The sequence below is a fragment of the Trachurus japonicus genome, chromosome 4 (genome assembly GCF_045865225.1).
Source record: "Trachurus japonicus isolate A0001 chromosome 4, Traja_1.0".
Taxonomy (NCBI): domain Eukaryota; kingdom Metazoa; phylum Chordata; class Actinopteri; order Carangiformes; family Carangidae; genus Trachurus; species Trachurus japonicus.
This window is the reverse complement of record NC_140910.1, coordinates 8,297,934-8,325,910: the sequence shown is the minus strand read 5'-3', so window position 1 is coordinate 8,325,910 and position 27,977 is coordinate 8,297,934. Positions and strand designations below refer to the sequence as shown.

At 41.2% G+C, this 27,977-nt stretch overlaps 1 protein-coding gene across 2 annotated transcripts; it reads left to right on the top strand.

Annotated features, from left to right (window-relative positions):
- The first annotated feature begins 152 nt into the window (after positions 1-152).
- LOC146988416 (oxysterol-binding protein-related protein 1-like) lies at positions 153-27,519 on the top strand. 2 transcript variants are annotated; one of them, XM_085773723.1, is made up of 29 exons: positions 154-422; positions 2,586-2,715; positions 2,791-2,876; positions 2,967-3,041; positions 3,188-3,299; positions 3,456-3,541; positions 4,068-4,212; positions 4,946-5,013; positions 5,120-5,164; positions 9,182-9,255; positions 9,433-9,496; positions 9,600-9,701; positions 12,064-12,183; positions 12,273-12,354; positions 12,451-12,557; positions 16,085-16,247; positions 17,882-18,062; positions 18,823-18,898; positions 20,713-20,847; positions 20,976-21,073; positions 21,787-21,969; positions 22,073-22,180; positions 22,281-22,370; positions 24,435-24,561; positions 24,756-24,869; positions 25,627-25,750; positions 25,831-25,921; positions 26,275-26,295; positions 26,689-27,023. In XM_085773723.1, the coding sequence occupies exons 2-29, from the start codon at positions 2,592-2,594 to the stop codon at positions 26,789-26,791; spliced, it is 2,904 nt and encodes a 967-aa protein (XP_085629849.1). In that variant the 5' UTR covers positions 154-422; positions 2,586-2,591; the 3' UTR covers positions 26,792-27,023. The 2 variants fall into 2 exon arrangements, with proteins under 2 accessions (XP_085629850.1, XP_085629849.1); XM_085773724.1 differs by lacking the exon at positions 26,275-26,295 and having other exon boundaries at positions 153-422; positions 26,689-27,519.
- Positions 27,520-27,977: the final 458 nt, after the last annotated feature.

The following is a 27,977-nucleotide window of genomic DNA, read 5'->3' as shown; positions in this document are numbered from 1 at the left end:
GTTGTTATGAGTTTTTAATGCTAAACGGAAGATCGCGTGTAACAATTCGCACGACTTGAATCTTATTTTAGCTTTTATTCTGGTTTGAAATAAGCGCCCGAGCTTTTATTTTGAAAGGCGCCAACCAGTCACACGGGCCATTTCCGCTCTGCAGAGATCAGCTGACGCGAGTGTAAACAGAAAACACAGATATGAGTGAGTGTGACACAGACAGCTGTAGGTATTTCACCACCCGTCAGCGTCATCTCACCGTCATCCGGAGACGGTAAATGAGGAGTGCGCGCGCGGGTTCATTTGATAGAGAGATGCGTCGGTGTGTCCGCGCGCTGCGGCAGGAGAACGGCTCAGAGGCTTAAACATCACAGCTTGACCCGGGGCCCGAGACCTGGACCTCAGATCACAGGACGGGACCAGCTGAAGCAGTAAGAGTCAGACTGTTTGAACTGCGTGTTATCCTGTTGACAGACACACACACACACTAGCCTGTTTGGTGTCACCTGCTCACAGCTGTTGCAGTCAAACACCTGGTTCCATCCCAAAAAGATGGCTGGCAGTAAACTGTGTTATAGGCTACAGTTCCTAACATATCATGAGCTCATGTTTGTTCCATACAATCTGGATAAGAAGATGTAAATGACATGTACAAGGCAGCACTGGTAGCTAGGGGAACTAATCCTATCGACCTTCTGTACTTTACATAATACTAACTAGTTTGGATTCATAATCCTAATCCCACAGTACAAATACTCACTGCATTGCAAAAACATGTATGTGACTGATTAAATATCACACTAATTATGCTTAGTAATCTTATGGTTCCTAGTCTGGGTTCAGGTCCCAGGGCTGAGGAGCCATGGTTGATGATGATGGATGAGAGAGAAGAAGAAAATTCAACTCATTTACTCAACTATTTTTAGCTTCTTAATGTGTGACTAAATATTCGAGGACATAATCAATTGTCTGCTGCTTTTACTCAAATCATAGCAATTATTTTACTTCTTCTTATTAAGAAAATAGGTAGTTTAGTAGTTTTTTCTGTGAGTTGATAATTATCATGTCAGCCTAACGGCCAGCAGCTCAAACAAGAGACATAATAAGTGTATGTATGTAGGTCAATATGTCAAAGACAACTTTGCAGGTCCTCTGAACATACCATAGTTACAGTTTACACAGAGAGTGTTTGAATGTCTCTTAGTCAGACTGAAGTTATCAGTAGAAAGACAGGCATGCGGTAACTGCCTTTGTCACATGCTCTCAGTCCCAGCCAGGTAAACGTGTTTCAGTGGCAGCCAATATTTTCTTCCGTATGCCCGGCAGACCTCACAGACACTATCTGATTCATCTTTTGTTGTTGATGTGGGTTCATCAATCTTTGCTCACAGCCACATGACAGTCTATACCACTGCATAAAGCGAGCTTTCTCTTTTCTGTCTGTGCAAACTAACATTGTGATCACAAATCTGATGTGTCATGAGGTTGTTGAGAGGGAGGGAAGATTCAGTTCCTTACTGTAACACTGCTCTGGTGACTGACACATTTTGTAATAATGTTGATTTCCTTCTTCTCTTGTCCTGCACCTCCTGACAAAAGAAACTCTTGTGACTTTTTCCTCACGTGTCATGAACAATATAGGATGATAAACACTAGGGAGGGAGTTCAGGGTCACATATTTTTGGCAAAATATTTAGGCAAATGTCTGTTTCTGACTGTCTGGTGATTTTTGTCAGATGATATCAGTGATATAAAATCAAGTCGACTTGGCAAAAAAAAAAGAAGCAAGTTGTCTTAATGGGCTGTGTTTCAGTCACTACTTCAAACTTGTTCAACAGTGGAAACAGGAAAAGAATCACATAGATAAGAAGTAAAATCCTGTATTAACGTGTTGGTTATGTGAGACAGAGGAAGAGAGAAGTAAACAGATAAAGAGCTGAAACCTGTTGACTCTGGACTGAATGTAAATAGCATGTGATGTGGACATTTGTTTACATCTGTGTTCAACAACTGTTTTCAACTACTTACTCGCTTACAATGACATGACACAATCCAGCCAGATACAGGCTTTAGAAATAATTAAAATGCAGGTCTTCACCAGACAGGGTGTGTGTGTGTGTGTGTGTGTACAGAGGATGGACTCATTATGATCATATTATTCATTAAAATCTGTCTGCTTGTTTGTCCCCTATCTTTATTGCCAGGGACAAAGTTACTGGAGCGCCACTACATAGCACAGTGTTTTTCAACCTTGGGGTCAGGACCCCATGTTGGGTCACCTGGAATTCAAATGGGGTCGCCTGAAATGTCCAGTAATTGATTAAAAAAATTACTGATAAAATCATTTTTAAACTAATTAATATTCTTTAAAAAAAATATATGATTAAGAACACCACACACAATCCTAAACAACTGTATTCTATAATTTCACTTTCTCAAATTTAAATCAAGTTCAAATAAAATGCAGCATATAAAAATATCTGAGCTGGCACATCTTGATTGACGAGGGGATCATGAGCCAGAAAAGGTTTGGAACCACTGATATAGCAGCATAAACCTTGTGTAGCTCACAGTACAATGTGTTTCCTCTGCAGGGCTCCATGGAGGAACTGGACCCAGAGGAGCAGTTCCTGCGCTGCGCCAGGAACGGAGATCTGCCCGGGATTAAGAAGCTCCTCATGTCCAAGATCAAAGAGGAGACGCAGATCAACATCAACTGCAAAGGTACATGACTACCACATGGGGGGGGGGAATCTCAGCCACAGTGTTGGTTTAATGCGGTGTGTAACATTTCTTTAGGCAAGAGTAAGTCAAACCTGGGATGGACGCCTCTGCACTTGGCGTGTTACTTTGGACACAAAGATGTAGTGGAGGAATTACTTAAGGTAGAGTGGAGCTTTTGAACCTTGTCACATTCACTATCTGAAGGTTTTACATGTGTGCACAGTCACTGAGTGCGTTGTTACACTCTGCAGGCGGGGGCCGACGTCAACCTGCCCAATAACATCGGAGACACGGCTCTGCACAAAGCCGCCTTCACAGGAAGAAAGGTACCTCAGTGTATAATCAATTCCTCCTCTCAGACTTTCCGTTTTCCTTCCAATATTTGCATCTCTTTGTTGATAGTATGATTTTGTGCACGCATTTATTCATCCATTCAGTCTATCAATCAATCAATGAATCACGTATTGATCAGGAGGTTGTCATGCTGCTGCTGCACTATGATGCATGCGCTACTGTCATCAATGGGACAGCACAGATTCCCAAAGATGTCACGCAAAATGCAGAGATCAGAAGCATGTTGGAAGGTGAGAGAGACGCGTTGTCATTTAAGAAATTTCATGACAGCTTTTCTTTTTAATTACAAATCTCTGTGTTGATTTTTAATATGCATACACTTTGTTTACATAATGTGCAAATTGTGAGAGCATGCGTTTCTCGTTCTTGTACACCTCGGACACCAGCGGCTGAAAGAACAGAGGAGAGGAAGCTGGAGGAGAAACTTTTAGAAGCTGCACGAGAAGGAGACCTTTCAACTCTGACTCAGCTGGTTAGTGTCACACACAGTTACACGTATTTAGATATCACATGTTAGGCTATACATGTTTTAACTTTTTTATATAATTTATATCATATTATTTTGGGTTATGTAAGCTGCTGGACGATCTGAATTTCCCTCCTAGGGATTGATGAAGTATTTTCTATTCTATTCTATCACATTTTGAGCTCATTTGGGGCAATACCTGCAGCAGAGGTGGGGCAGAAAGGGAAAGGGAGTGTTATTGTGGGTAAAGTTCACTGTAGATGTATTTATACCTGAAATGAATGACAGTTTTATTCTCAACTGTCTTCACAAGTCACAGCATGTCTAGAGGCGACTACGCCCTCGTCAGTGGCAACAAAAGAATTGGCAATGATTTATTCCTGCCCCAAACTGTGGTCACAGTGCGAGAAATTAAAGAGTCGCAGTTTTTATTTCTTAGTTTCACTTCTCCATGTCTTACTTGCACCAGAGGAAAGGCAGGACACTTGGATCCAGACCGCCCATCTGTTCTCGTCCTGTTTGTTCACTGTAGCTCAGCAGGAAGAAGCCTCCAGATATCAACTGCACAGACCTGCTGGGCAACACCCCGCTGCACTGTGCAGCCTACAGAGGCCAGAGGCAGTGTGCCCTCAAGCTGCTGAAGAGCGGAGCCAGCCCCAATATCAAGAACAAGAACAGTAAGAGGCCAGTCAGAACAAATGACTCCTGTGTGTAATAAAAAAATTGGAACACTTTGTTTTTCACAAGAGGAAACGGCCCTACAGTGTACAATTTTCTGACAGATTAAGGTAGGGAGCCATCGCCCCAGTGTGCTTTACCAAAGTGATCGAGGAGTCCTCTGAGAAATGTCACACACCCTCAAGCTCGCTTAAAGACAGCCCTCTTCAAAAACTCACTCATCTTCTTCTTAAGTACAGGTCAAGAGGGAAAAGATTGTGGGAGTCTCAGCCAGCGATGAGAAAAACCTACCAGACACCAGGCTTATCTTTTCATGAGCTGCACATCCCCAAACTCCTAAAAATATATATATATTTTTTAATTTCTGCTCTTAGTATGAATACATTTCTCATGGTCATTTCTTCACTGAATATAAGTAACCAACTGAGTGATCAGCTCTTATTTCTGCAGAAATGCTAACATCTAATTATTTTTGCCAAAACAAAGGTGTCATTTCTATGACTTGAATGTTACAGTATTATTAGTGAAAAAATATATATAATAGCATGAGAGGCACAAACTAATTGAATAATTAGTAATTAGTAATTACTAATTACAACTAAACTAATTTTCAACAGCTAGGCCTACTAAAACTAAACACAGTTGTTGTATTTTTGCAGTCCTTTTTCTTCACTTCATGTGTGTGTGGGCTCTGTTGTGCTTAAGACAATACACTTGTCTCGTGTGTCCCAGACCAGTCAGTGTTTGACCTGGCCAGCAATACGGCAATGAAGCAGATCCTTGAAGGCAGCGCTCATCGAGTAAGTGCTCATCTGAATGTCGACTCCCTGTGAAGTTACTTCCATTCACTGTTTGATTTTCCTTTCTTTTTTAACTGTCGTTTATTTTTTCATCTGTACATTGCAGGGTATGACCCATCACGTCAAGAAGTTTGAGGGACTGCTGTGGAAGGTAAGCTCAGGGAATTAAAACTTTTTTTTTTCTGTTTTGGGGTTTTTTCACTGTGTCGTACACTAAAAAGGTGCCCAGCCTGTATGGGCTTACAAGACACACCATAAGTAATAAAGAACAATAAACAAAGGAACATCTGCACATACTCTATGCTATCCAGACATACAGTATACAGTACAGTCCTCAGTAAGCATAATCCACAATCAAACATAATGCGCAGTAGCGCTACCCATGCACTGTTGGTAAGCAGTCAACACATATTGAGCTAAATAAAACACTTTTTCATGAAACAGGTATGTTAGTCTACGATCATCAGACATAGAAAACAAACCAGGATATTCCGTGGTCATTTTAAGGAAGAGCTTATGTATAAATTCATGATAAAGTGGACAGTAAAACACAAAATGCATTTCATTTTCAATCTCACTCAAGTCACACGGGTGACACTTTCTATTCTCCTCTGGAATTGAATGTAAACATCCAGTTTCAACCGCCAGAGGCAAGATACCACATCTCAACTGGGCACAAGCAGACCTCTGCACTCTGAAAGAAGAAATAAAACAGAGATACTGTATCAGGCTCACTGCATGTAGAGACAACATGAGCAAACACAAACACATTTAGCACATTCTATAACATCCCATCATTACTCTTAATACCAGGTTATAGTATGGGTTTACAAACCTTAAAAAAGTAAAATTTTGTCTAAGCTTCACTCATTACCTAGTTTTCATTTTTTCTTTTTCAAGACAAGAAGTTTCTCATACAAGCTATGAGAAATAACTTCTTGTCTTGAAAAAGAAAAAAGGAAAACTAAATACTACAGATTCAGACATAATGAACTTCCACAAAGTATTTCACTCATTACCATCAAAAGATGAGCTGCAGTATAAACTATTATTTCACTTATTTCAAAGATTATTCACAGTCACTACTTTATATGTCAAAATATGAATATTCATCGTAACAACACATTTTGTTTGCCGTTTTGTGAATGTATTATTATTGCACAGTTACAGCTCTGCTGATTTTGAGGGCCGTGTCAGTGTGTTTTTAATTAGGACCATAATATCACTTGAGACATTCGATGTCCATGTGAAGGTCATCCTAATTATTTTGTGCTTGCGAAAAGGACTGAGACTGGCTGCCCCCAGGGAATATATATGGTGTCTGCTTTTATTCTGAAAAATAATCTGTAAAAGAAACTGAGGAAGCCCAAGATGTGTTTCAAACCTTTGGATTGGATTTGGACGGTGATTATTGCTTCAGTGAATGTAAGGACAATGATCAGACAGAAGATCCCAAAGATAGTTCAGACTTTACTGATGTGATGCCCCCCCCTGGTCTTGGGGGGTCTAGTCTCTCTGACCAAACACAGCAGCCAATTACTTGTCATTGGAGGGTTGTCAGCTAATGCAGTTCACCTGGCCTTTGCACTCTGTAGACTGACCCATGACCTCCCATGCTCTCTCCTTCCAGCTGCTGACATCTATTTATTTTTGGTATTATCCTTGCAGCACAATACCTCCACAGCACACATGCCACTCATCCTTGCATTGTATATCATGGCTACACCTTCTGACTTCTACACCCCATGGTCACGTTTAGGAACGGGTCTGTGACACTGAGACACTGCAGGCTCATTGACTCACACAGGATGACTGTTGTTCAAAAAGACATTGAAACAAGCAAAATTATATGTACAAACTGTTATACAAACTGCATATAGTGTGATCAGTAGTAGTCTTCACAGCAATATTTGCGGATTTATTAAAGCAGAAATAAGCGATCCGGTCGTTTTGGCTAACTTTCTGTCAGCAGATGGAGTTAGCAGTCCCCGCCCTCGTCATGGATCTACAGTATTGGTCCTCGTCCCTACGTCACCACATTCACGCGCATCCCTTGGCTGCACACACAGAGAGGACTGCCCCTTTATGCCGCATAAAGGTTGTAGGATACAAGGAAAGTTTTCTCCTCGGCTTACAGCAGAGCAGAGTGACTGACAGACCCGTGTTTCAGACCAAACACTCTATATAAGTGATTGCTGTCGGAAGATATAACTATTTAAGACTTATATTAACATAAACATTCTGCTTACTTCTGCTTTAAAGGGACAACGAGGAGTTTTGGAAAAGCGAAGCGTTTTCACACTACATTTATGAGCCTCCGCGTGCACAGTACATTTCTTTGACCGGCGCAAGACGGACTCATGTTTTCATTCATCAAGAATTAAAGTCAGAGGTTCGAAGACGATCACATACCGTCGTAGTTCCGACCATAAACGGCGATTCAGCTGCGTTATTCTCATGACTCGCCACAAAACCGAAAGTAAGGAAATGCTGGTCGGCTCGACCAGCATTTCCACCACCACTAATAATAACAAAATAACCATAGAGACAAAACGATATATTTATCGAAAATGGAGCCATTAACAAGTGTGGGTAGCGGAGATTCATCCACATTAACGTGAGACTTTTTTATAACCAAATAGAAACTCCTCGTTGTCCCTTTAACCTTTATGAAGACTGAATGGATGCAGCCATCCACAGAGTCATTAAGGACCTGTCCTGCTTTTAGTCTGCGCTTAAAGAGACTTGTAGTTACATCTGTGTTTGAATGGAGCCTCTCTACAACAGCTGCAGCCACTTGAATGGCAGTGACTCAAGTTTAATTTAGAACAACTCGGCTAGTAATGACAGTACTGTCATAAGATGACATAACATAAATCAGTGATTTAAGTATGTATGTACTGCACAAATACAAAACAATAGTTTAATCGTGCTATTCAACTTGTAATCATCTTGATGTCAATTTAGGAAAATGGTAGGGCTTTAGTATTGTTTTTATCCATTTATTAGTCATGTTAAGTGATTAAAACATTTTTGAGGCTGTCTGTCTCTTTCACACCCTCCCTGCTGTATGCCTGGCTCCACGCTGCTCAGCAGCTTGTTGCTTTACTGTCACTGGAGGTCAGTTCAAGTGGGACCATCAAGTGTGAATGTGATGCTGCTGTTGAAATGAAAGACAGTTGGATTTTACCTTTCATAAATATTTTACTGTTGATTATAAACCCACATCCACTGATGGGTGGTAGCCTTATTGTTTGATTTAATAGTATGTATATGCTCTGCTAAGCTGGTGTCTTACATGATCAGTATCACCTGTCAAATGACTTTTCATCACAATCACATTCATAAACACAACGCTGACATATTGACACATGTCAGCTTGTATAGCTAATGTGCTAGCGACAGTTCCTTAACAGAACAGCATTAATCAGGAGTCATGTTTGTTGTTGAAGTATTTAGCAGCTAAATGCTCCACTATGTTGACAGCCAGTTGCCACCTCTGTCTGTTGGTGCCAGTTGTGTCCACTCAGTTGCCAAAAACAGCTGCCTGCTGTGGGGAATAGCTCTGCCATAACAGTAGACAGAGTGACCCAGATGGAAAAATATTGAATATAGCGGTCAACATTAATGATACACAATCAACAATTAGCTTACAACCTGCTGGCATTCATCGCTGCAGCCACAGTTTCCCCGGGTTTCCCTGAGTGATCACAGTGAAAATAAGCACTGTAGTTAATTTAGATTCAGCCACACTGATACAGTTCTCTGAACAGAAATTCTAGGACACCAGATGTGTATTGTATTGTATGTGTATTAATCCCTGCTGTAATTACCACTTGGATGCTGTGAGGGTGCTATTTAAAATTCGGAAATAGGGAATTATGGAAGCTTCCAGTGACCACAGAACCAAAAACCCTGTAAATTGACTTTTTAATTTTTAATCCTTCTAAGTAGCAGAGAAAACCGAGACCTAGACCTAAACCTTTGGTTCGAGTGTGGGTGTATTATGGCTTCTTTTTTTTCTAGCATTTGCAGTAAATGCAGCAGTATTATATTCTTTTGAGTTGCTGTGCTCACTCACAACTAAAATTAAAATATAGAAACATTAAACAATGGTAGAATTCACCAAAAAGCAAATGGCTGATTCTTCTCCTGTGTCGTCCTGCAGAGCTCCAGGTTTTTTGGCTGGCGCTCCTACTGGGTCGTTCTTCAGGATGGGGTTTTATCCTGGTACTCGAAACAGTAAGTAACCTACCATCTCTCACACAGACAAGGGCAAACATCTTCAGAATAGATAAATGAAGTGGAGCTTTGAGAAGGTGGTGGTCGGAGGTTAAAAATTGTTTTTTTACACAACTTCAACGTATTCCTGCAAAAGAAAAGACCTCAGCAAGAAAAATCATTCTCTTTCATATTAAGGTCAGATGCTGCTTCTAATGCCAGGCGTCAAGGCTGCAAGTCTCTCACACACGCCCACTGCTTGGTGAGTTGACACTGGCAAACTGCACTCAATTTTCTTTAAACCACTGTAATGAATTCTTGTTTGTAACCTTCATACAATGCATTACTCTCGCTCTCATTCCCAGATCCGAGCGAAAGATATTTGCTTTTTTACTCTGAAGTGCTTCGATGACAGTGTGCACCACTTCAAGGTGTCTCCCAAAAACGACCCAGAGGCAACAAGAAAAGTGAGTTTCACTTCTGATTGTCTTTGACAAATTAACATTTTGTGTGTCGTCCGTTTTTGTTTTGTTTTTTATACGTGCAATGCATGATGGTATATTTTGCTTGGTTAGTGACATGGCAGGAATAAGGGCTTAAAACCTGAAATCAGTCAGCTTTTTTTAACATCTTCAGAGAACTCGTCTCAATGATCAATTGAATGTCATCATGATATTTACAAAAACCAATCTACTTTTAGAAGTGACTATAGCATCACTATGTACTGTAGCTTTTTCAGAGGAGAGGCTTAGAGGTCAGAGATACATCTGAAGTTGAGTGGTGGTAACACTGACGTCATGTGATTGTGATACAGTTGGTTTATAGCTTCACATGAGTTTTTCAGGCTTAAAACATCAGATAAGTGGTGTTCAAGGTTAGCATGATTTACATTGTTGAAGGCTGTGGGGTGATGGATTGGCTAAAGTACGTACAGTAATCCCTGCAGCACAAGGGTTCCCACGTGTCCTGGAAAACCTGGAAAATGGTTGACCAATTTTCCAGTCAAGGAAAACATATGGAAAATGAGAAGAAAAAAAAAAGTCAAATGTCCAGGAAAAGCTTGAGTTGTCCTGGAAAATTATTTATCACATCATGACATCAGCTACCAGAGCTCAATTTGACTTTTTCAGACACCACCAAGGATCTGGCACTTTGCCTTTAGCAATTGAAGTAGGGAGGTACAGGGGTATACCAGAAGAGCAACACTTGTGTGTTTTGTGTGACCTTGGCACTGTTGAAGATGAGTTGCATTTTCTGTTTCATTGTCCTCTGTATGAAAAACTGAGACATTCCCTGTATGAGGAAGCCCAGACAAAGAACCCAGACTTATTCTGGATGATATGTTGTGTTGGAGGAGATCTATGCTCTAGCTGGATTCATTGATGGAGCTTGGAAATTGAGACAGGAAGGATTATATCCCACATAAAACCATGGTGTGTGAATGTGTGCGTGAATGGGTGAATGCGATGTACTGTAAAGCGCTTTGGGTATCGTTACAGGTATAGTAAAGTGCTATATAAATAAAGACCATTTACCATTTACCATGGTTTGCTGCTTGTTGTTCTGTATCCTGGAAGCCTGTCTGTTTGTTTCTGATTTATTCTGCTCTCTTTGTTTGTTTGTTTTTATTCTCCTTTCTTTTCTTTTAAGACGACACGCTATAGCCACTCTTGAATATATACATTTGTTTAGTATCTTATAAGCCAATGTGGGCTGGGCACAAAAAAATGTGCATGACACTTAAATAAAACAATCAATCCATCAGTCAATCTTTTCCAAAGAAGTGCCTAGCGAGAACAGTAGAGACTTTGAGTTGATGAGTGTTTCCATTATTGGACCAGGAGAGTGAAGGTTTTTTCTCCTTGTTTCCTTTGCTGAGTGACAGGTAGAGGTGCAGCAGAGAGCTAGTGGGCATGGTTTAAAAACAAAAACATTGTTCTATGATGAATTTGTCAATTTGTTTCTAAGAATGAAATAATCTCTTATTTCATAGATAAGTTAGAGCCATAGACTGCACATCTTTAAATCAGACCTCTGGGGGTGAGAGAGGAATAAACATAGAAACAATTATGTACAAAATAAGGTACAACTGTCGAAAAGAACACTTCTCCAAAGCATGAATGGACGGGGGATGTTCTGTATTAGTGTATGGCGTGATAACATGTCTGTCAAAATGTAGCAGCTGAAAAGGTTTAAAACCCTGTTAATGATGCATTGAGGGACAGTATAAATCCACTGGAGTGTAATAATTCTCACTATACATTGGGACAGCACTATAAAATAGCTTACTCACTTTAAAGTGGACTACACAGGGAGAAGTGAGTGATGCTTAGCATAGCATAGATATAGTGTAACAACTGGGAAGGTGAGGAAACTCTGCATCTTTACACTCCAGTTTTAGTAAAAAAAAATAAAAATAAAAAACATCTCAGTCTGTACAGAGCCAGGCAGACTGATATGAGGGTGGTCTATCAACCATTGTGATTCAGCTAAAAAGCACATTTCCCATGATATCAATCTCTTCCGTTTCTACTTAGAGCTAAATTATTATCAGTACCCAACTCATTTTAGTAAATAATAGATTGCTTGATTCTATCAAACTATGATTAGTTCATATTTAATTTTTATATCATAACATTAGTTCTCAGTATTTGGTTGTATCTGCATTTTGAATTAAATACTGTAGGCGAGGCAATGAAAGGATTTTATATTTCACATGAGGATGAGTTGCTAGTTGTTGTAATCTTACCAAGGCCACAACTAGCTGCCTAAATCACTAATGTGTTAAGTTAATTTAACAAATAAAAGAAATGTGTCTTTGTCTTCCAGGCGTGGCTGGAGGCCCTGGAGGAGCACTCTGCCTACAGCACACACTACTGCTCCCAAGACCAGGGCAGCGAGGAGGAGGAGGAAGTGGTGTCACTTGGGGAGTTAACAGAATCACTACAGGTGGGTGTAAACAAAGAAAGAGAGGATCAGTAATTAGCATGTCATAGAATAGCGTAGCATCATGGTCTGCTCTGTCTCTCTGACTCCAGGCAGCGGAGGCTAACCAGAAGAAGCTGGAGAAGGAGGTGGCAGCTTTCCTGTCCATTTTGAAAAATGAGAGGCTGGCAGAAAGTAAAGCCTGTTATTTTATTGTCAATTAAGTTTCTTTTTTTAACACACATAAACACATATATACACATATTCCAATTATTACGTTTGTCCCCTCAGGCTTTCCATCATCCATACTGCAGAAGATGCAAGAAATCTGTGAGTTGTCCAGTGAAACCAGCTCCAGTCTCAGCGTCTGTCTCAGCCTTTTCTCCAGACAGGATGGGGTGAGTGTCTACCTCTTTGGGACAGGGTTGTACAGCACCTATAGGTTTCCCATTCATTTAAAAGTTGGAACTTGGAAAGACTTGCTCTAAAACTTTTCCTGTCAACCCACTAACATGAATGTGAAATAGACGTCGGTAGTATCTGGATCGTCATTTTCAAAAATAGCAATCTTCAGTGCTCCGTAAGAAAATATGTGAGTGAACTGATCATTTAAACACAAATGAAGATTATAAATACTGTAATCAACAGGATCCTTACCGAGTGACCCTCTGATATATAATCATCTTGTTTTTAAAGACTCTGGAAACAAAACACATTTCATAAGAGAGTGTCAGCTCGATTCACACCTCCTCATGAAAGCAGCTCGGTGCAGTGTAGTGATTATAAACTGTCAGCTGTGGGTTTTCTTTATATCTCATTCAATGGATCTGATTAATAAAAGGGTTCAGTGGGGAGATTACATCCCTCCAGGGACAAAAAAAGGACTTGTGAAATGGAGACAGTCCCCTATAGCTAATGAAATTTGAAGTTTGACATTGTTAGGTTATATATATATACAGTTGTGATACAGTATGGTGCATTGTGCGGAAAATCAATTTAGAAAGTGTCCATGGATAAAACAATTCAAGTCAAAAAGTCTAAAGTCTCTATCTAAATGTTAATCAACACCAAAAACAAAGTATAACTGTCTTGTGTTGAACATGAACTTCTGAGGCAAAATCCTTCTAATATGTGTCAAAGTATTTCACTCGAAACCACAAATGTCAACTCACAAAGTCAGTAGTCTGGTCAGTAGATGTGAATCATGACACATGAAAACCCATGTAGTCAAGATTTCCAGTCTGTAAGACAGTAGTGTTCTGACTGGCACATCACTAGGCTGCTGTTATTCAACTGCTGCCATAATCAATCCTGCTCATGTGTTATAATATATGTATAGCCAATACAATATAAACTATAGAAACAAAATTTGACACCAGACAGATTTGTATAGTCCAGTGCATCTTCATACTGCCCACCACTAATGCTCAGTGCTGCTCCTACAGTGGGACTGAGTCACTAAGAAGTGATGAGAAACTGTCTGGGTTGAAAGCCATGCGCACTGATGATGCATGAAATTGACAACATTTATCAGAGAGGTCATATCTCAGTTTCATCATAATCAAACACGAGAGATCTGAGAGTGGGAGTGTCTTTTCCGAACAGATCTCTGTCTGGATGTCACATCAGAATAAGTTGCTCTTCACTCGCTACTGATAAGCAGCAGGGCAGCCGTCTGTTTGATGCCTGTTGCATGCGGATGCAGTGATGAATCACATTTGTACAGTATATGAATGAAGGTGTGTTTGCGTTAACATTTTAAAGGGATAGTTCAGCATTTTGGCAAATTGGCCCATTGCCATAATCCCTATAGTCTATATCTTGCACCCACAATTAAAGGAAACAAACCTACTGCTAAAACTACAGGGATTATGGCAATGAGCCAATTTGCCAAAATGTTGAACTATCCCTTCAAGCCTCTGATAACTTTCCTCTCAACAAATAAAACATGGAACTCGAACATTATCCAGACACTGACAGAACTGTTGGATACCAAAGTCTCAGTCATGGTGTGCTCATCAGCTTTCTTGTTTTCCCCACTCTCTTGTTTTTGCGCCCACTTGTATGAGTGGGTTGAAAAAACAAGATAACTGAATTTCTCAATCTTCAGAGGAGATGGCTCCACTGGAGTGCAGAGGAGCTGCCATAAACCATTTGAATGCTCGCACTTTGACAGCCAGTCCACTGCTTTCAGGATTTACACCTGGGCCGGGCCTCAATCGCTCAGCTGTGCAGCCTTTTGAACTATGATCTGCAGAGGCAGAGCTGGTAATAAAGCGCTCACAGTCTCAGAACTCGGCGGGAATAGGCCTATGTTCTCAATGAATAACTCAAATATGTACAGCATATCTCAGTCTGCACAACGCAGTACAGTGTGAATGAAGCAGCGGGGCCTGTTCTTATTCCTCTACCCTGAAAAGGACAGATCCTGAATCACTTCCAGCTCCTGCAGCGCTGGTTTGCACTTCAGCACCACGTATGGAGGGGTCAAGCAGCTGGAACATTCTGTGTGTGAAAATAATAGCAAATGATCTGGTCTTTAAAGGGATAGTTCTACATTCTGGCCCATTGCCATAATCCCTATAGTTTTAGGAGTAGGTTCATTACCTTTATTGTCAGTGCAAGCTATTTTTGGAACGGTGGAGCAGAGCCGCGACCTGCTCAGGGCTACACTACGGAGGCTCATGGGATTTCTTGGTTTCCCTCATCAAACTCATCAAATACACAATCCAACAACTCCAAAATGATCTGCTGGACAAGTTGTGACCGGCACAATCACCACGCTATGAGATAATAACGGAACGTTACAAGACAGAGTTGTTTTCAAGGTAAATTCATGCAAAAGTGCTGATGCGCGTTCCCGTCTGGGGCAGTTTTTCGGCAAGCAGTCGCTGTATTTGCCTTGAAAGGGTGAATGTGCAGGTCACAACTTGTCCACCAGAGCGTTGTGGAGTTGTTGGATTGTGTATTTGATGAGTTTGATGAGGGAAACCAAGAAATCCCATGAGCCTCCGTAGCGTAGCTCTGAGCAGCTCGCAGCTCTGCTCCACTGTTCTAAAAATAGCTTGCACCGACAAATAAAGGTAACAAACCTACTTCTAAAACTATAGGGATTTTGGCAATGGGCCAATTTGCCAAAATGTTGAACTATCCCTTCAAGATTCACTTCACCTGACCCTACTTCACCTGCTCCATCCTCTGGATTATAAAATACTATAAATGTTCCTTCTAGTGTTTCTTTGACAGTGAAACACTGCCTCATTAGTAGTCTCTAACTTTGCAGATGAAACAGAAGTGGTATACAGTATTTTTTTTTTTTTAAAGAAAGAAAGAACATGTGCAGCTCAATTATTAGAGTATCTACGTTCATGTGTTCTGTAAAAGGGAGGATTGGTTTATATCTGAGTCCATTACCTGTCATTCGATCCCCTCTCCTCCATGGGAATCATGTTCTCCATCAGGCCATTTGAGACGGCGGCGTCACAGCAGCTGCTCACCAGTACAGGTAAACATGTCGCATCGCTCTCAGCCCCAGCTCAGTCTTTCTCCATGGGCCGGGTAATGAGAGGACGGTGCAGAGAGGAGTATCAGTCAGTCAGCATGACCCGCTGCCATCACCGCCCATCAAGTCACACACACACATTATTTTTGTAATGAGTGAGGGAATGAATATCTGGTAACCATGAGAATATTTATTTGCTATCGAATGTGGAGGATGCAGTTCTGGTGGGGTTATGTTTCTGTGAGTGAGTGATTCTCTTTCTGTGTGTGTGTGTGTGTGTGTGTGTGTGTGTGTGTGTGTGTGTGTGTGTGTGTGTGTGTGTGTGTGTGTGTGTGTGTGTGTGTGTGTGTGTGTGTGTGTGTGTGTGTGTGTGTGTGTGTGTGTGTGTGTGTGTGTGTGTGTGTGTGTGTGTGTGTGGCTCAGGTGCGCAGTCTGAAATTGGAGCAGGAGGTGGAGAAGAATAAGATCCTCTCTGAGGCGCTGCAGACTCTGGCCACAGAGCATCACGAACTTGAGCAATCCGTCGTCAAGGGATCTTCGCTGCGCAGCGTCCTCAGTGAGGATGAGTTCCACGACGCCGTGTCTGGTGAGTTGACAGAGTTATCAAACACGCTGAGGAGAAGCAGGAGACTCACACTCACCACTCTGTCCTCCTCGTCTAGGACACTGGAATACTTTTTCCTGCCAGTGAATGTCTTTGGTATGTTTGTCGCTCGTCAAGCGTGACGTAAGCTCCCGTTTCCTGGTTGTGTTGCAAAAAGAATTTCCACACGAGTTGTTGTCTTTGGAGTTGAGAGCCTGCGTGGTGGAGTAGCATTAAAACAATGTGTCTGGCTGATGCTTGAGGATTTTGCACTTGCTCGTTTTTATTTGAAACTAACGTTTTGACCCCTCGTGTAACCAGAACCCCAGTTGAAGGAAAGATATAACATGTCGAGACTGAGAGAAATGAAGTGTATCCATGCATCTGCATGAGAGATCTGCCTTTTATTGTTGCCAATAGATGTGTGTGTACAGATTATATATAAAGAAAGAGATAATTACATCCTGAATTAGATAGAACCAGCATGTGTATCTAATCCTAACATAGCAGAGGTGAGAAATATTATTATTATTTTTGTTTTATTTCATTGCCATCTGCTTTAATGAAAATGACTCACTTGCATTCCAACCCAATCAAACCGTGTGTTGTAGGATGATACAGACCATTTATTATTCATTGGCTGATATTCTTTGTTTGTCCTGTTTGTTTTTGTGGTGACAGTCACAGAGACTGTGAAAGGCCACAGTCACTGTGACCTCACGTCCTGTTGGAGGGAGTCTTGTTGACGACAAAGGTGTTGACTCCGACTTGAGAATCAACTGATCCGTTTTTTGTGGTCAGAGGTCAAAAGCAAAGGTCTCGGTGATTCATACATTAATTATGAGCTAATTTACACCAGACATCAATGTTTATTAGGGTAAAATGATGACGCGACGACATTTCATATCAGTGAGGTCAAAGGTCAGCATCACAATATTGTGCAAAAACACTTCAAGCCGTTATTCATTCCTGTGGCTCAGGAGCAAAGGCAGAGATTGTGATCATTTTTCCTGCGAATGAACTGCTTGGTTGAGGCGGTTGGAGACAGGATGGTAGTCCTGATGAGCAAGTTTCTCACAGATGTAGCATTTCGGGGGGTTTTTGTAATGTCTTTCAGCCCATCATCTGTCACATCTGCAGTAAAAACGGCAGGTGACAAGTACGTGATGAATTTATTTTCAACCTTACACGAGTCCTCAGAAACTCCTCTGAGAGACTCATTCTAACCACTGTAGCAGACCGCGTTACTCCGATACTTTCCAGTCAAAGAGAATTATCTGATATTGCGGACATGCATTTGTCCCGTCCACTTATTGCGTTGTCGCGGCATTTAACAGAACTTGTCAGTGCTCTCTGGTGGACAAACTATGTAATAGTGACACTTTTTTGGCAAGAGGCCAAAACCAGCCGACCCTGTCTTTGACTGTCATGTGTTACCGCTGTGTTGGAGCAGGTGCATTTTATTCTATTACTTTTTTGAGTTTTGTGTCCTCGTAGGTAATTTTATCCAACTGAAGAGCTGCGTTCACTTAGAAATAATCTGCTCACCTCCTTATTATTAGAAATCAATCTTTCAAAACATTTTGTGCGTGCACTGAATGTGTGTGTGTGTGTGTGTGTTGGTCTCCGTCCGTCAGAGTCTGACTCAGAGTACTCCCTGAGCGGCTTCGAGACGGTGGCCAGCCATTCCTTTGACGAGGAGGAGGACGAAGGCTCTGTCATGCTAAGCAGCCCTTGCAGCAGCCCCACCAGCATGTCGCGGGAGGATCACCATGGCGACAAGGACGAGACTCAGCCCAACGGGATCACAAAGCATAGGTCAGTGGTGCCGAATGCCCCCACAGTCTCCTAAATGGACTGCTGATCCCCCTGTGCTTTTATCCTCTTCTCATCAAAAGATGAAGCAACTCACCAAAACACTGTCTGATCACATCACACTCCTATTGTTGCTCTTACTGTAACTGCGGCACGTGTCTGTCAGGATGTGATGTATCTCCCAAACAGCAGAGAAAGTTGTGTTTGCTCAGTGATTTTCTTTTAATTTTTACGTCCTCCCTCAGGTTTTTCCACTTAATACTGTGAATAATTCATAGCCAGAGGCAGCCTGCTGAAGGCCGGAGGAAGAGTTGTATTGAAAGAACTGAGCCCTGTGTTGGAGTCGTTAACTATTGATAAGGTCACAGTGTAATGTAATAATCAGTCTGCAGTATGATCCCATGATGGCTAATTCCTATTTAAATTGAATCACTATTCTAACCACTAATGTTATTTTTATATTTTTGTATAATAAAAAGATACAATTTAAAAATGTTTGACAGATGTTTGACCTGGCTCTTCCTCTGTATCTGAGATAAATGTTACTGATGGATGATTCCAAGTCTTGTGATATTGTGTCTCTGGGCTTTGCTCCAGTTTGTCACACAATATGTCAAAGGCTTCCATTGGCTCCAGTTACTTGAACACAACCTTTGCATGTCTGGTGTATTTGCTCTAATGAAACATGTGTATTTATGGAGAAATCAGCGCATCAGTGCATCATGCACCCCTTACTGTGTGTTGATGTTGCATGTCGTATTAGGACCAGTTTACCTGCACCGATGTTTTCAAGGAACGACTTCAGCATCTGGAGTATCCTGAGGAACTGCATTGGAATGGTGAGAACCAAGCTCTGTGTTTTTTTACGCACAACTGTAGAGATCTCAGTGTCACTCTGACAGTCGATCCCCCAAAGGACGCATCATACTGACTGACCCTCTAGTCTAGTGCAAGTGTTTCTGTTTTTAGCACAATGTCTCCACAATTATTGGATAGAGGACAGTGAAATGAAATAAAACACACACTCATGTTCCCTTCAGGATTTATTCATCGGAGCAAAATCATCAATTCAGACTTTTAATTTGAAGTACTTGGGGTTATACTGTGCATATACTGTAGACTGTAAATTAAGATGGATATAGTCTCTGAGGTTTATGAAAAGCAGAGCTGCTCCACCTTCACCATCTTGGCATTATCTGACTGAAATCCCCAAAAATCCAAAGAGGTGGATCTTGTGTGGAGCTCATATACCTGAAATTACTGAAAGCAGAAATGTGAAAATAATTTTTTTTTAAATTTATAAACACAAATACCATTTTCTATTACCAAATTTAAATGTATTTGGCATTTATTTAGGCATTTAATTATTTATTTCTGTATATACATTGTACTATATGTCACATCATGAAGCACATTGGGCCTAATCAACTCTCAGCATGAATTTGAGACATACTGGGTCTCATTCATGAAACGTGAGCAGCACGGATTTGTGTGTAAACCCTGAGCAGCGCAAATTTACGTGGATTTCCGCATTCATCAATCTTTTAGTAGTGCTGATTTTTTCGTAGCTACTCACAAAATCTACACCTGCTCTGGACTGTGTGTAGCGCTTGTGTAAATGTAGGAATGCAAATAAATACTGCTTGTCACTGTTGAAAATTACAATTTTAATCCATATTACTCTCTCTCATGTTCAAAATACGCCGACGCCTTTGAAACACGTAATTTAAACATGACAAACAATTAGAAATATTTGGAGAGAGAGACGTTTTAGGGATCGGACACGCACAAACACGTCAAGGCTCCATCTAATGATGATGATAATCTGATATAAAACCGGAAAAAACTTTTTTGTGTTGCTACAGTATACGCTCGGTGGGCGCACACTTCACCCTGCGCAGCAGCGCAGTCAGCACCGGTTTGGATGGAGCTGTGACAGACGGCTGGTGCTTCTGTAACAATATAACCTGCCTATATAACTTCATGTGTTGATACAACCATGCTCCTCTACAGCTGAGGCTGTGAAGAGCCTCCTCCTCCCGTCGCTGCTGTAGCTCTGTAGTTGTGTGTATTTTTTTTTATTTTTATGTTTCATATCGAACTATTCCGGCTATACTTCTTAAACGGTTCTTTAATCAACCAAGGATAGGCCTACTTAATTCACTAAATCTGTTTCTTCCCTCCAGCCTTTGACCTGTCCCAGTCACACCACTACTAACAGAAGAGAATTAAATATTTTTTCTGGACTCCACTTCACCCAAAATGACTTCGATCCGTGATCTCTCTTTTTTCTCTCTCTCCCTCTTTCCTCGTTTGCGTCATGGCCGCAGGTGAGCAGGATGCACCTACCTCCTAATATGGTGGTCAGGATCTCCTTATATGGCTATTCATGTATGGAGATCTATGCTAATTGCTGATCACCGGGGGCGTGTTGTTAGTTTACCATGGGTTGGCATTCATGAAGTTACACACGTGTTTACGATCAAATCTGAGTTTCCCGCACCGTTCATGAATCCGGAGTAGAGTTTTAGTAGAGTGAGCTTTTATGTGCAAATCTACACACAGATTTACTCACGTTTCATGAATGAGACCCACTGTGTGTAGAGATGTTATGAAGCATTATCACTCAGTTTTTCCTCATGTGTCTTTTCAGGAACTCTCTAAGATCACAATGCCGGTGATTTTCAACGAGCCGCTCAGCTTCCTGCAGCGTCTGACAGAATACATGGAGCACACGTACCTTATACACCAGGCCAACTCCTCATCAGACTCTATTGAGAGGATGAAGGTAGTCACACTCTGTAGCATCCTGGACATGTCACATGCAAACGGCTGAATAGGCATTGCAACACAGCATGAATTCAGCAGTATTATACCTCGGGCTCTGGAGTTTAGCGCTTATTGTTGTGTGTTTAGTGTGTGGCTGCGTTTGCGGTGTCTGCTGTGGCCTCCCAGTGGGAGCGCACAGGTAAACCCTTCAACCCCCTGCTGGGAGAAACTTATGAGCTGGTCAGGTGAGTGTGAATTAACACCTTAAACATTGATTCTATATTAAAGGGTTAGTTCACCATTTTGGCAAATTGTCCCATTGCCATAATCCCTATAGTCATAGCAGTAAGTTTGTTACCTTTATTTGTCGGTGCAAGCTATTCTTAGAACGGCGGAGCAGAGCCGCAAGCTGCTCAGAGCTTTGCTACGGAGGCTAATGGGATTTTTTGGTTTCCCTCATCAAACTCATCAAATACACAATCCTACAACTCCTAAACGCTCTCGTGGACAAGTTGTGACCTGCACATTCACCACGCTATGAGATAATAACGAGATGGAGTTGTTTTCGAGGCAAATGCAGAGACTGCTTGCCGGAAAACTGCCCCCGAGAGGAACAGTCAGCTGTTTTGCATGAATTTACCTTACCACAACTTGTCTACCAGAGCATTTTGGAGTTGTTGGATTGTGTATTTGATGAGTTTGATGAGGGAAACCAAGAAATCCCATTAGCTTCTGTAACGTAGCTCTGTGCAGCTCACGGCTCTGCTCCGCCGTTCTAAAAATAGCTTGCACCATTGCACTTGCACAAGGTAACGGACCTACAACTAAAGCTATAGGGATTATGGCAGTTAGCCAATTTGTCAAAATGTTGAACTATCCCTTTAAAGTAAGCAGACAGACACACAGCACAGCCATGATCCTCTGTCTCTGTGTGTCTCTCTCTGTCTCTCTCTCCTAGAGACGACCTGGGCTTCAGGCTCATATCGGAGCAGGTGAGCCACCACCCACCAGTCAGCGCCTTCCACGCCGAGGGCCTGAAACAGGACTTTGTGTTTCATGGATCTATCTACCCCAAACTCAAGTTCTGGGGCAAGAGTGTGGAAGCTGAGCCAAAAGGCATCATCACGCTGGAGCTGCCCAAGTACGAGCTTCTAGTTGATTAAATAATAATAATAATGTTTTGTTGCTTTTATGACCAGTGTAAACTTGTGCACCCTCCTCAACTTGTGTTTCTCTCTCTTCAGGTACAATGAAGCCTACACATGGACAAATCCTACATGTTGTGTTCACAACATCATTGTGGGCCAGCTGTGGATTGAGCAGTATGGAAGTGTAGAGATTATTAACCACAGGTAAGAGACACGACTCAGCAACCATCCAGCGACAAAATGGACAGAAGAGATGAATGGTTTGGCAGAAGGATAATCCTGTTCATTTCCCGTCCTCATGTAGAACTGGAGAAAGGTGCATCCTGAATTTCAAACCATGTGGCCTTTTTGGCAAAGAACTGCACAAGGTTGAGGGATATATTCTGGATAAAAGGTACGGATCACAGCGATGCAGAGTGTTCAGAGTCGTCTAAATGTCTGTTCTGAAGAGTCCTCATATGAGGTTATTGGAGGTTAAACGTTACCTGCCACACAACAGAGACACAAGTCACAAACTGGGTCCTAGGTTGATGAGATATGATCTATTTATAATCTTTTTTTTCAAATCATACTGATTTCTCCTTATGATTTTTATACCCCGCTTCTTTTATTTCTTTTCAGCAAATTGAATGACCTCTGTGTCTGATAATGTGCAGTGCAAGTAAATTAGTCTTGTCTCACCTTCAGGTGTCAGGATTATGATTTGCAACTTGACTCAGACTGGAGATTTGTTCAATTTGGTCCCACGGCTCCATCCATCAGTTTACAGCTTATGTGTTTGCATCTTTATCAGCATTTAACTCTGAGGCAGCAGGGAACGGTTGACGCCTCACTTAACATGAAAAGTGCATTTAAAAAAAACACACACACACACAACAGCAATGAAGTGTCAGAAAAGCACTGAGATAAGAAGTTAAAATCCAGAAAATTGCTTTAACCAGCAGCGGCGGCTGCAGACAACAATCTGCGCATTCATCGAGATAATTCTGCTCTTATTTCATCAGAAATTTTATTACAGACAGTTTAGAGGAAATGAGAAAAACCTCTAAGATTCAAATATGTCGAACCAGTTGGACTCTAATCTCACACCCTCTACAGTTACTGACTTATAGAGGAAAAGTGAGAGAAAAGTTTGAAGTGATGGTTGTTCTGTTTCATGTGTGTTCCTACAAATTCTTCAAAATTTGTACAAGAGATGCAGCACATGTTTTACAACAAAGAGATGACATGCATCACATGAAAAAACACACAGCATAAAAGCATATTTGAAACCAATAGAGATCAATAGAAGTAGCAAAAATGAAAAAAAGAAATATTTACAAAAGTACACAAAAAAGATCAAATAAAAACATGAAATCAGAAAGAAAGTTCAGAGCATTTTATCTGTTCAGTACAGAGTTGTATTTTAATTTCTCTAATAAGTTGTTGATGGTGATGCAGGGGATGTTTTGAATTCCTAATGCTTTAATGTTTTAAATGGGACAGATGGCTGCACCAGTGACAGAACAATCATCACAATGTGAGATTTGACTTTGACAAGAAAAAAATGACTTGTGTGCATCTCTGTAATATTCACCACTCCATGGGGCCATGGAGAGCGGTCTGGCTGCAGACCTCCAGCATGAGGGCTGCCATGAGGGTCAGAGACAAAATACATTTTCCTCACTGACTAATTAGCTGGGATCACAGCTGGTGTCATTGCAGCAAATTAATCTAACTGCCTAACTATCAAAATATTTCCTTAATACACCTTTATATTTGAGATGATTCAATAAGCCCTTTAAATGGGGCTCATTTGCAGATCACGACTTCAAAGCTCAAGGCTGGGTTCATCACGCCAGAGCCAGTTTCTACGTTTCCAAGTGTGACACCAGAGCCCATTATAAAATCAAATCAGCATGCAAATGATCAATTACCAATTCAGCAGATTAATAATTCATTGCCACCACAACCATCTCCTGGGTTTTAGTCCAAAAATGCAAATGGAAAAGACAATGGACGGAGTGGAGAAGGCAGCTGACATGAGACTGAAGCAGGCAGGCACAGTAACCAAGACGGAGGAGAGCAGATGGATCAGACAAGTGGTTTCTAACTCAACAGAGGCAATGACTCAACATGAATAACAGGACACAAGCCTAGCGCACAACCACAAGAACAAGACTACATTTTGCAACATGGAGATGTGCAGATACCCAACATGACAGTGAGGGAAGTTATGAAGAAACATGAGATGCTGATAATGAGCGAAGAGACGAGAAAATGTTGTGTGTTAACTCGCCTGGACTTTTCCCCCCTATCTTTTAACTGAGATTGTTGACATTTTTCAAAAATCTGCCAGCGTGACTTCTCAGATCAGAGTGTTTATTCTGATTTTTGGAGCTTCACAGAACGGACAGAAATGATTAACTAGTGTTTGAGCCAGGTCAAGTCATTTGTGTGTGTTTTTTTTCCCCCTCAGCAAAAAGAAGCTCTGCGCTCTCTATGGGAAATGGACAGAGTGTCTGTATGTGGTCGACCCCGCTACCTTCGAAGCACATAAGAAAAGTGACAAGAAAGGAGCAGAGGAGAAGAAAAGCAGCAAAGCGGTATGAAGTGTTCTCTCCTGAACATCAGGGCATCGCTTTGTTATCATGAGTCATGTGGGAATAAAACAGTCAGATGGAGTCAAGTACAGTGATCGTATCAAAACGTCCACGATAAACACTATCCTGTCAGTGAAGCAACACACATAATTATGCATCTGGTTGAGAACCTAATGGATCTTTCTTGCTGTTTGCAGGGTTGCAGTGAGGATCAGGAGGAGGTTCCCTCACCCGCTGCAGACACTGTGCACATGATCCCTGGGAGCCAGCTGCTGTGGAGGATCGCACCCAGACCAGCCGACTCTACCCAGGTGGGACTGACTACACGCATTCACAGGAGCGCTGCCTTAAAGGGATAGTTCAACATTTTGGCAAATTTGCCCATTGCCATAATCGCTATAGTCATAGCAGTAGGTTTGTTACCCTTAATTGTCGGTGCAAGCTATTTTTAGAAGGCTGGAGCCAAGGCGTGAGCTGCTCAAAGCTACACTATGGAGGCTCATGGAATTTCTTGGTTTCCCTTATCAAACTCATCAAATACACAATCCAACAACTCCAAAACGCTCTGGTGGACAAGTTGTGACCTGCACATTCACCACACTATGAGATAATAACGGAACGTTACCAGACAGAGTTGTTTTAGAGGTAAATTCATGCAAAACCGCTGATGCACGTTCCTTCGGGGGCAGTTTTTCAGCAAGCAGTCTCCGCATTTGCCTTGAAAACAACTCTGTCACGTAATGTTACGTTATTATCTCGCATGGTGAATGTGCATGTCACAATTTGTCCACCAGAGCGTTTTGGAGTTGTTGGATTGTGTATTCTGGATGAGTTTGATGAGGGAAAACAAGAAATCCCATGAGCCTCCGTAGTGTAGCTCTGAGCAGCTTGCGGCTCTGCTCCACCGTTCTAAAAATAGCTTGCACCGACAATTACAGGTAACGAACCTACTGCTGTGACCATAGGGATTATGGCAATGGGCCAATTTGGCAAAATGTTGAACTATCCCTTTAAGATCAGGAGGTGTTTTGAATAGTTTTTAACGTGCAAAACATTCTTTATCTCCAGATGTACAGCTTCACGTTCTTTGCAATGCAGCTGAATGAGCTGCACAAGGAGATGGAGGGAGTCATTCCTCAGACAGACTGCAGGCTCAGGCCGGATATACGAGCCATGGAGAACGGTGACATCGGTAATAACTGAATACATAGTTAATGCACTAATATTTTTAATATTATTATTAATATCATTATCACTGTTATTATTCTATAGATCAGGCCAGTGAGGAGAAGAAGAGGCTTGAGGAAAAACAGAGAACTGCTCGCAAAAACCGCTTCAAATCTGACGAAGAGTGGAAAACAAAGTGAGTTGAGACAGACAGTGTCTCTGTTTGACAAGGAGCATTTGTGTCATCAGCTAATGTGCAGCAAGTTCTCATTTTGACATGCAAGTGCTGTTTTTTGTCACTGAAAGGACTAAATTTTAAGAAATATAATGACAGCTTTTATCAACTTTAATCAGCATCCATAAAATAGCAATAAGTCATGGTGCTGTCAGCTCCAATTCTCCTCTGTTAAATATCTACTTTATGTGTAGTTTCCATTGTGGCTGTATCTCTTTTCTCTCCTTCTGGGTATAATTATATCATCTTTTTTTGTGCCATTCTTTTCCCTTCACTTGTCTTTTTTGCTGTTGCATCCTCGCTTTGGCGTTAAGGAGTCCTGCCCTGGGTCCAAGGTTAGAGCTGCTTGCTATTTTCAGTGGTGTGATGTGATCGCTCTTGTGTTTCTCTACATCTGAAACTTATCCCTGACTGTAATAAGATGTGACAGCCAATCACGGTTTGGAGACAGTGTCCCTCCACCAGCATGTCTGCTCTGCTTAGTGGCACTAGAAAGAATTAACTCAAATGTCACATGACTCCCCCACCTGAGTGATTTCCCTCCTTCCTTTTAAACACTAAAGATATAACAAGACTAAAGTCACGGTACTAATAAACACACGTCGGCTACCCTGCATTACCTATAACCTATGAAGCACGAATGGCGTTTCCTCCTCCCTTCGTATTATTTGATTGAGATGTGATCTCCTGGTGTAATTGAATGTGCGTGTTTGCATGTGTGTTCTCAGGTGGTTTCAACAGGGACAAAACCCCCACAACAGCTCCCAGGACTGGCTCTTCTCTGGTGGATACTGGGACAGGAAATACAACCAGCTGCCAGACATTTACTAATGGACACTTCCTGGTCAGAGCAGCATTACCAGTTTTTTAAATGGAGCGACTACAGTAACTACAAGCTATATGCAAATAGTGTACTTCAACTGTGTGGCCTTATTCTACTTTAAAGGGTAAAACTGTGCATAAAAATATCAAATATCAATATTTAAAGATCCAAAATGTGAATTGTTTGACAATGTTTTGAGATGTAGTATTTGTATTTACACTTCAGAATGGATTTTTAGCACAATGGAGAAGTCCTCGTGATGGCTTTAGTGTCCATCCCACTTCTTTTAAATGTCCGTAATAGTATTTTGACTCTAACTGTAAATACTAAACATAAATCCAGCCGTCAGTGACCTCATCATGCTGTTCACATTTCTCTTGGATTAATGTTAAACTTAAACCACTTACAGTTCATTTAATATGAGATTGATGTGGGTGTCTAAGTATGTCTCCTTATATATTTTACCTTGTAAAAAAAATATTGTTTTTATCATCTTGTCCACTGAATACTGTCTGTCATGTTCCATATGATATAACATTAACATAAGAATCAAGCTGTGTAAAAAGATTGATTCATATTTTTGCTGAAACTAAAATGTGTGCATCAAACAATCTGTCAGACAGTCTGAGCAAAGCTGGTAAACTATGTCGAAAACATTTAATTTTAAAGTTTTTTTTTCTTTCGCCTCAATTATACTATTTTATTGTAAACCTCAATAAAACTGAGTGCATTCATGACTGTGTTTACCATTTATGTGAGGGAAGCTGGGAACGCAGGACAAACTTCAAAGGAGTCTAAAAATAGAGTGTGATCTGATCTGATTTCTGTAACAATGCTTTTTTCTGCAGGAGGTAATCCAGTGCATCCCCGCTTCTTCTTTTCAGTTACACAAAATATACATATAAAAAAAAAGATAATGACTGTGGCTCTGTGTGTAGTCCATTAATGAGACCGTCAGTGGTTTGATTCCTGGATTACAAGTACATGTGAAAGTTTCCTTGAGCCTGATATTGAACCAAACCCAACCCAAACTTTCCTCAAAATATCATCTGTCTGTGAGTGTGTGAATGACTGCACCAAAAGTGCCGTAAATGTTCAAAGAATAGCTTCATGAATGTGTGTATGTGTGTGTGTGTGTGTGTGTAAGATGAGATAAGATAATTCATTATTAATTCCACAGTAGCAGTATCACAG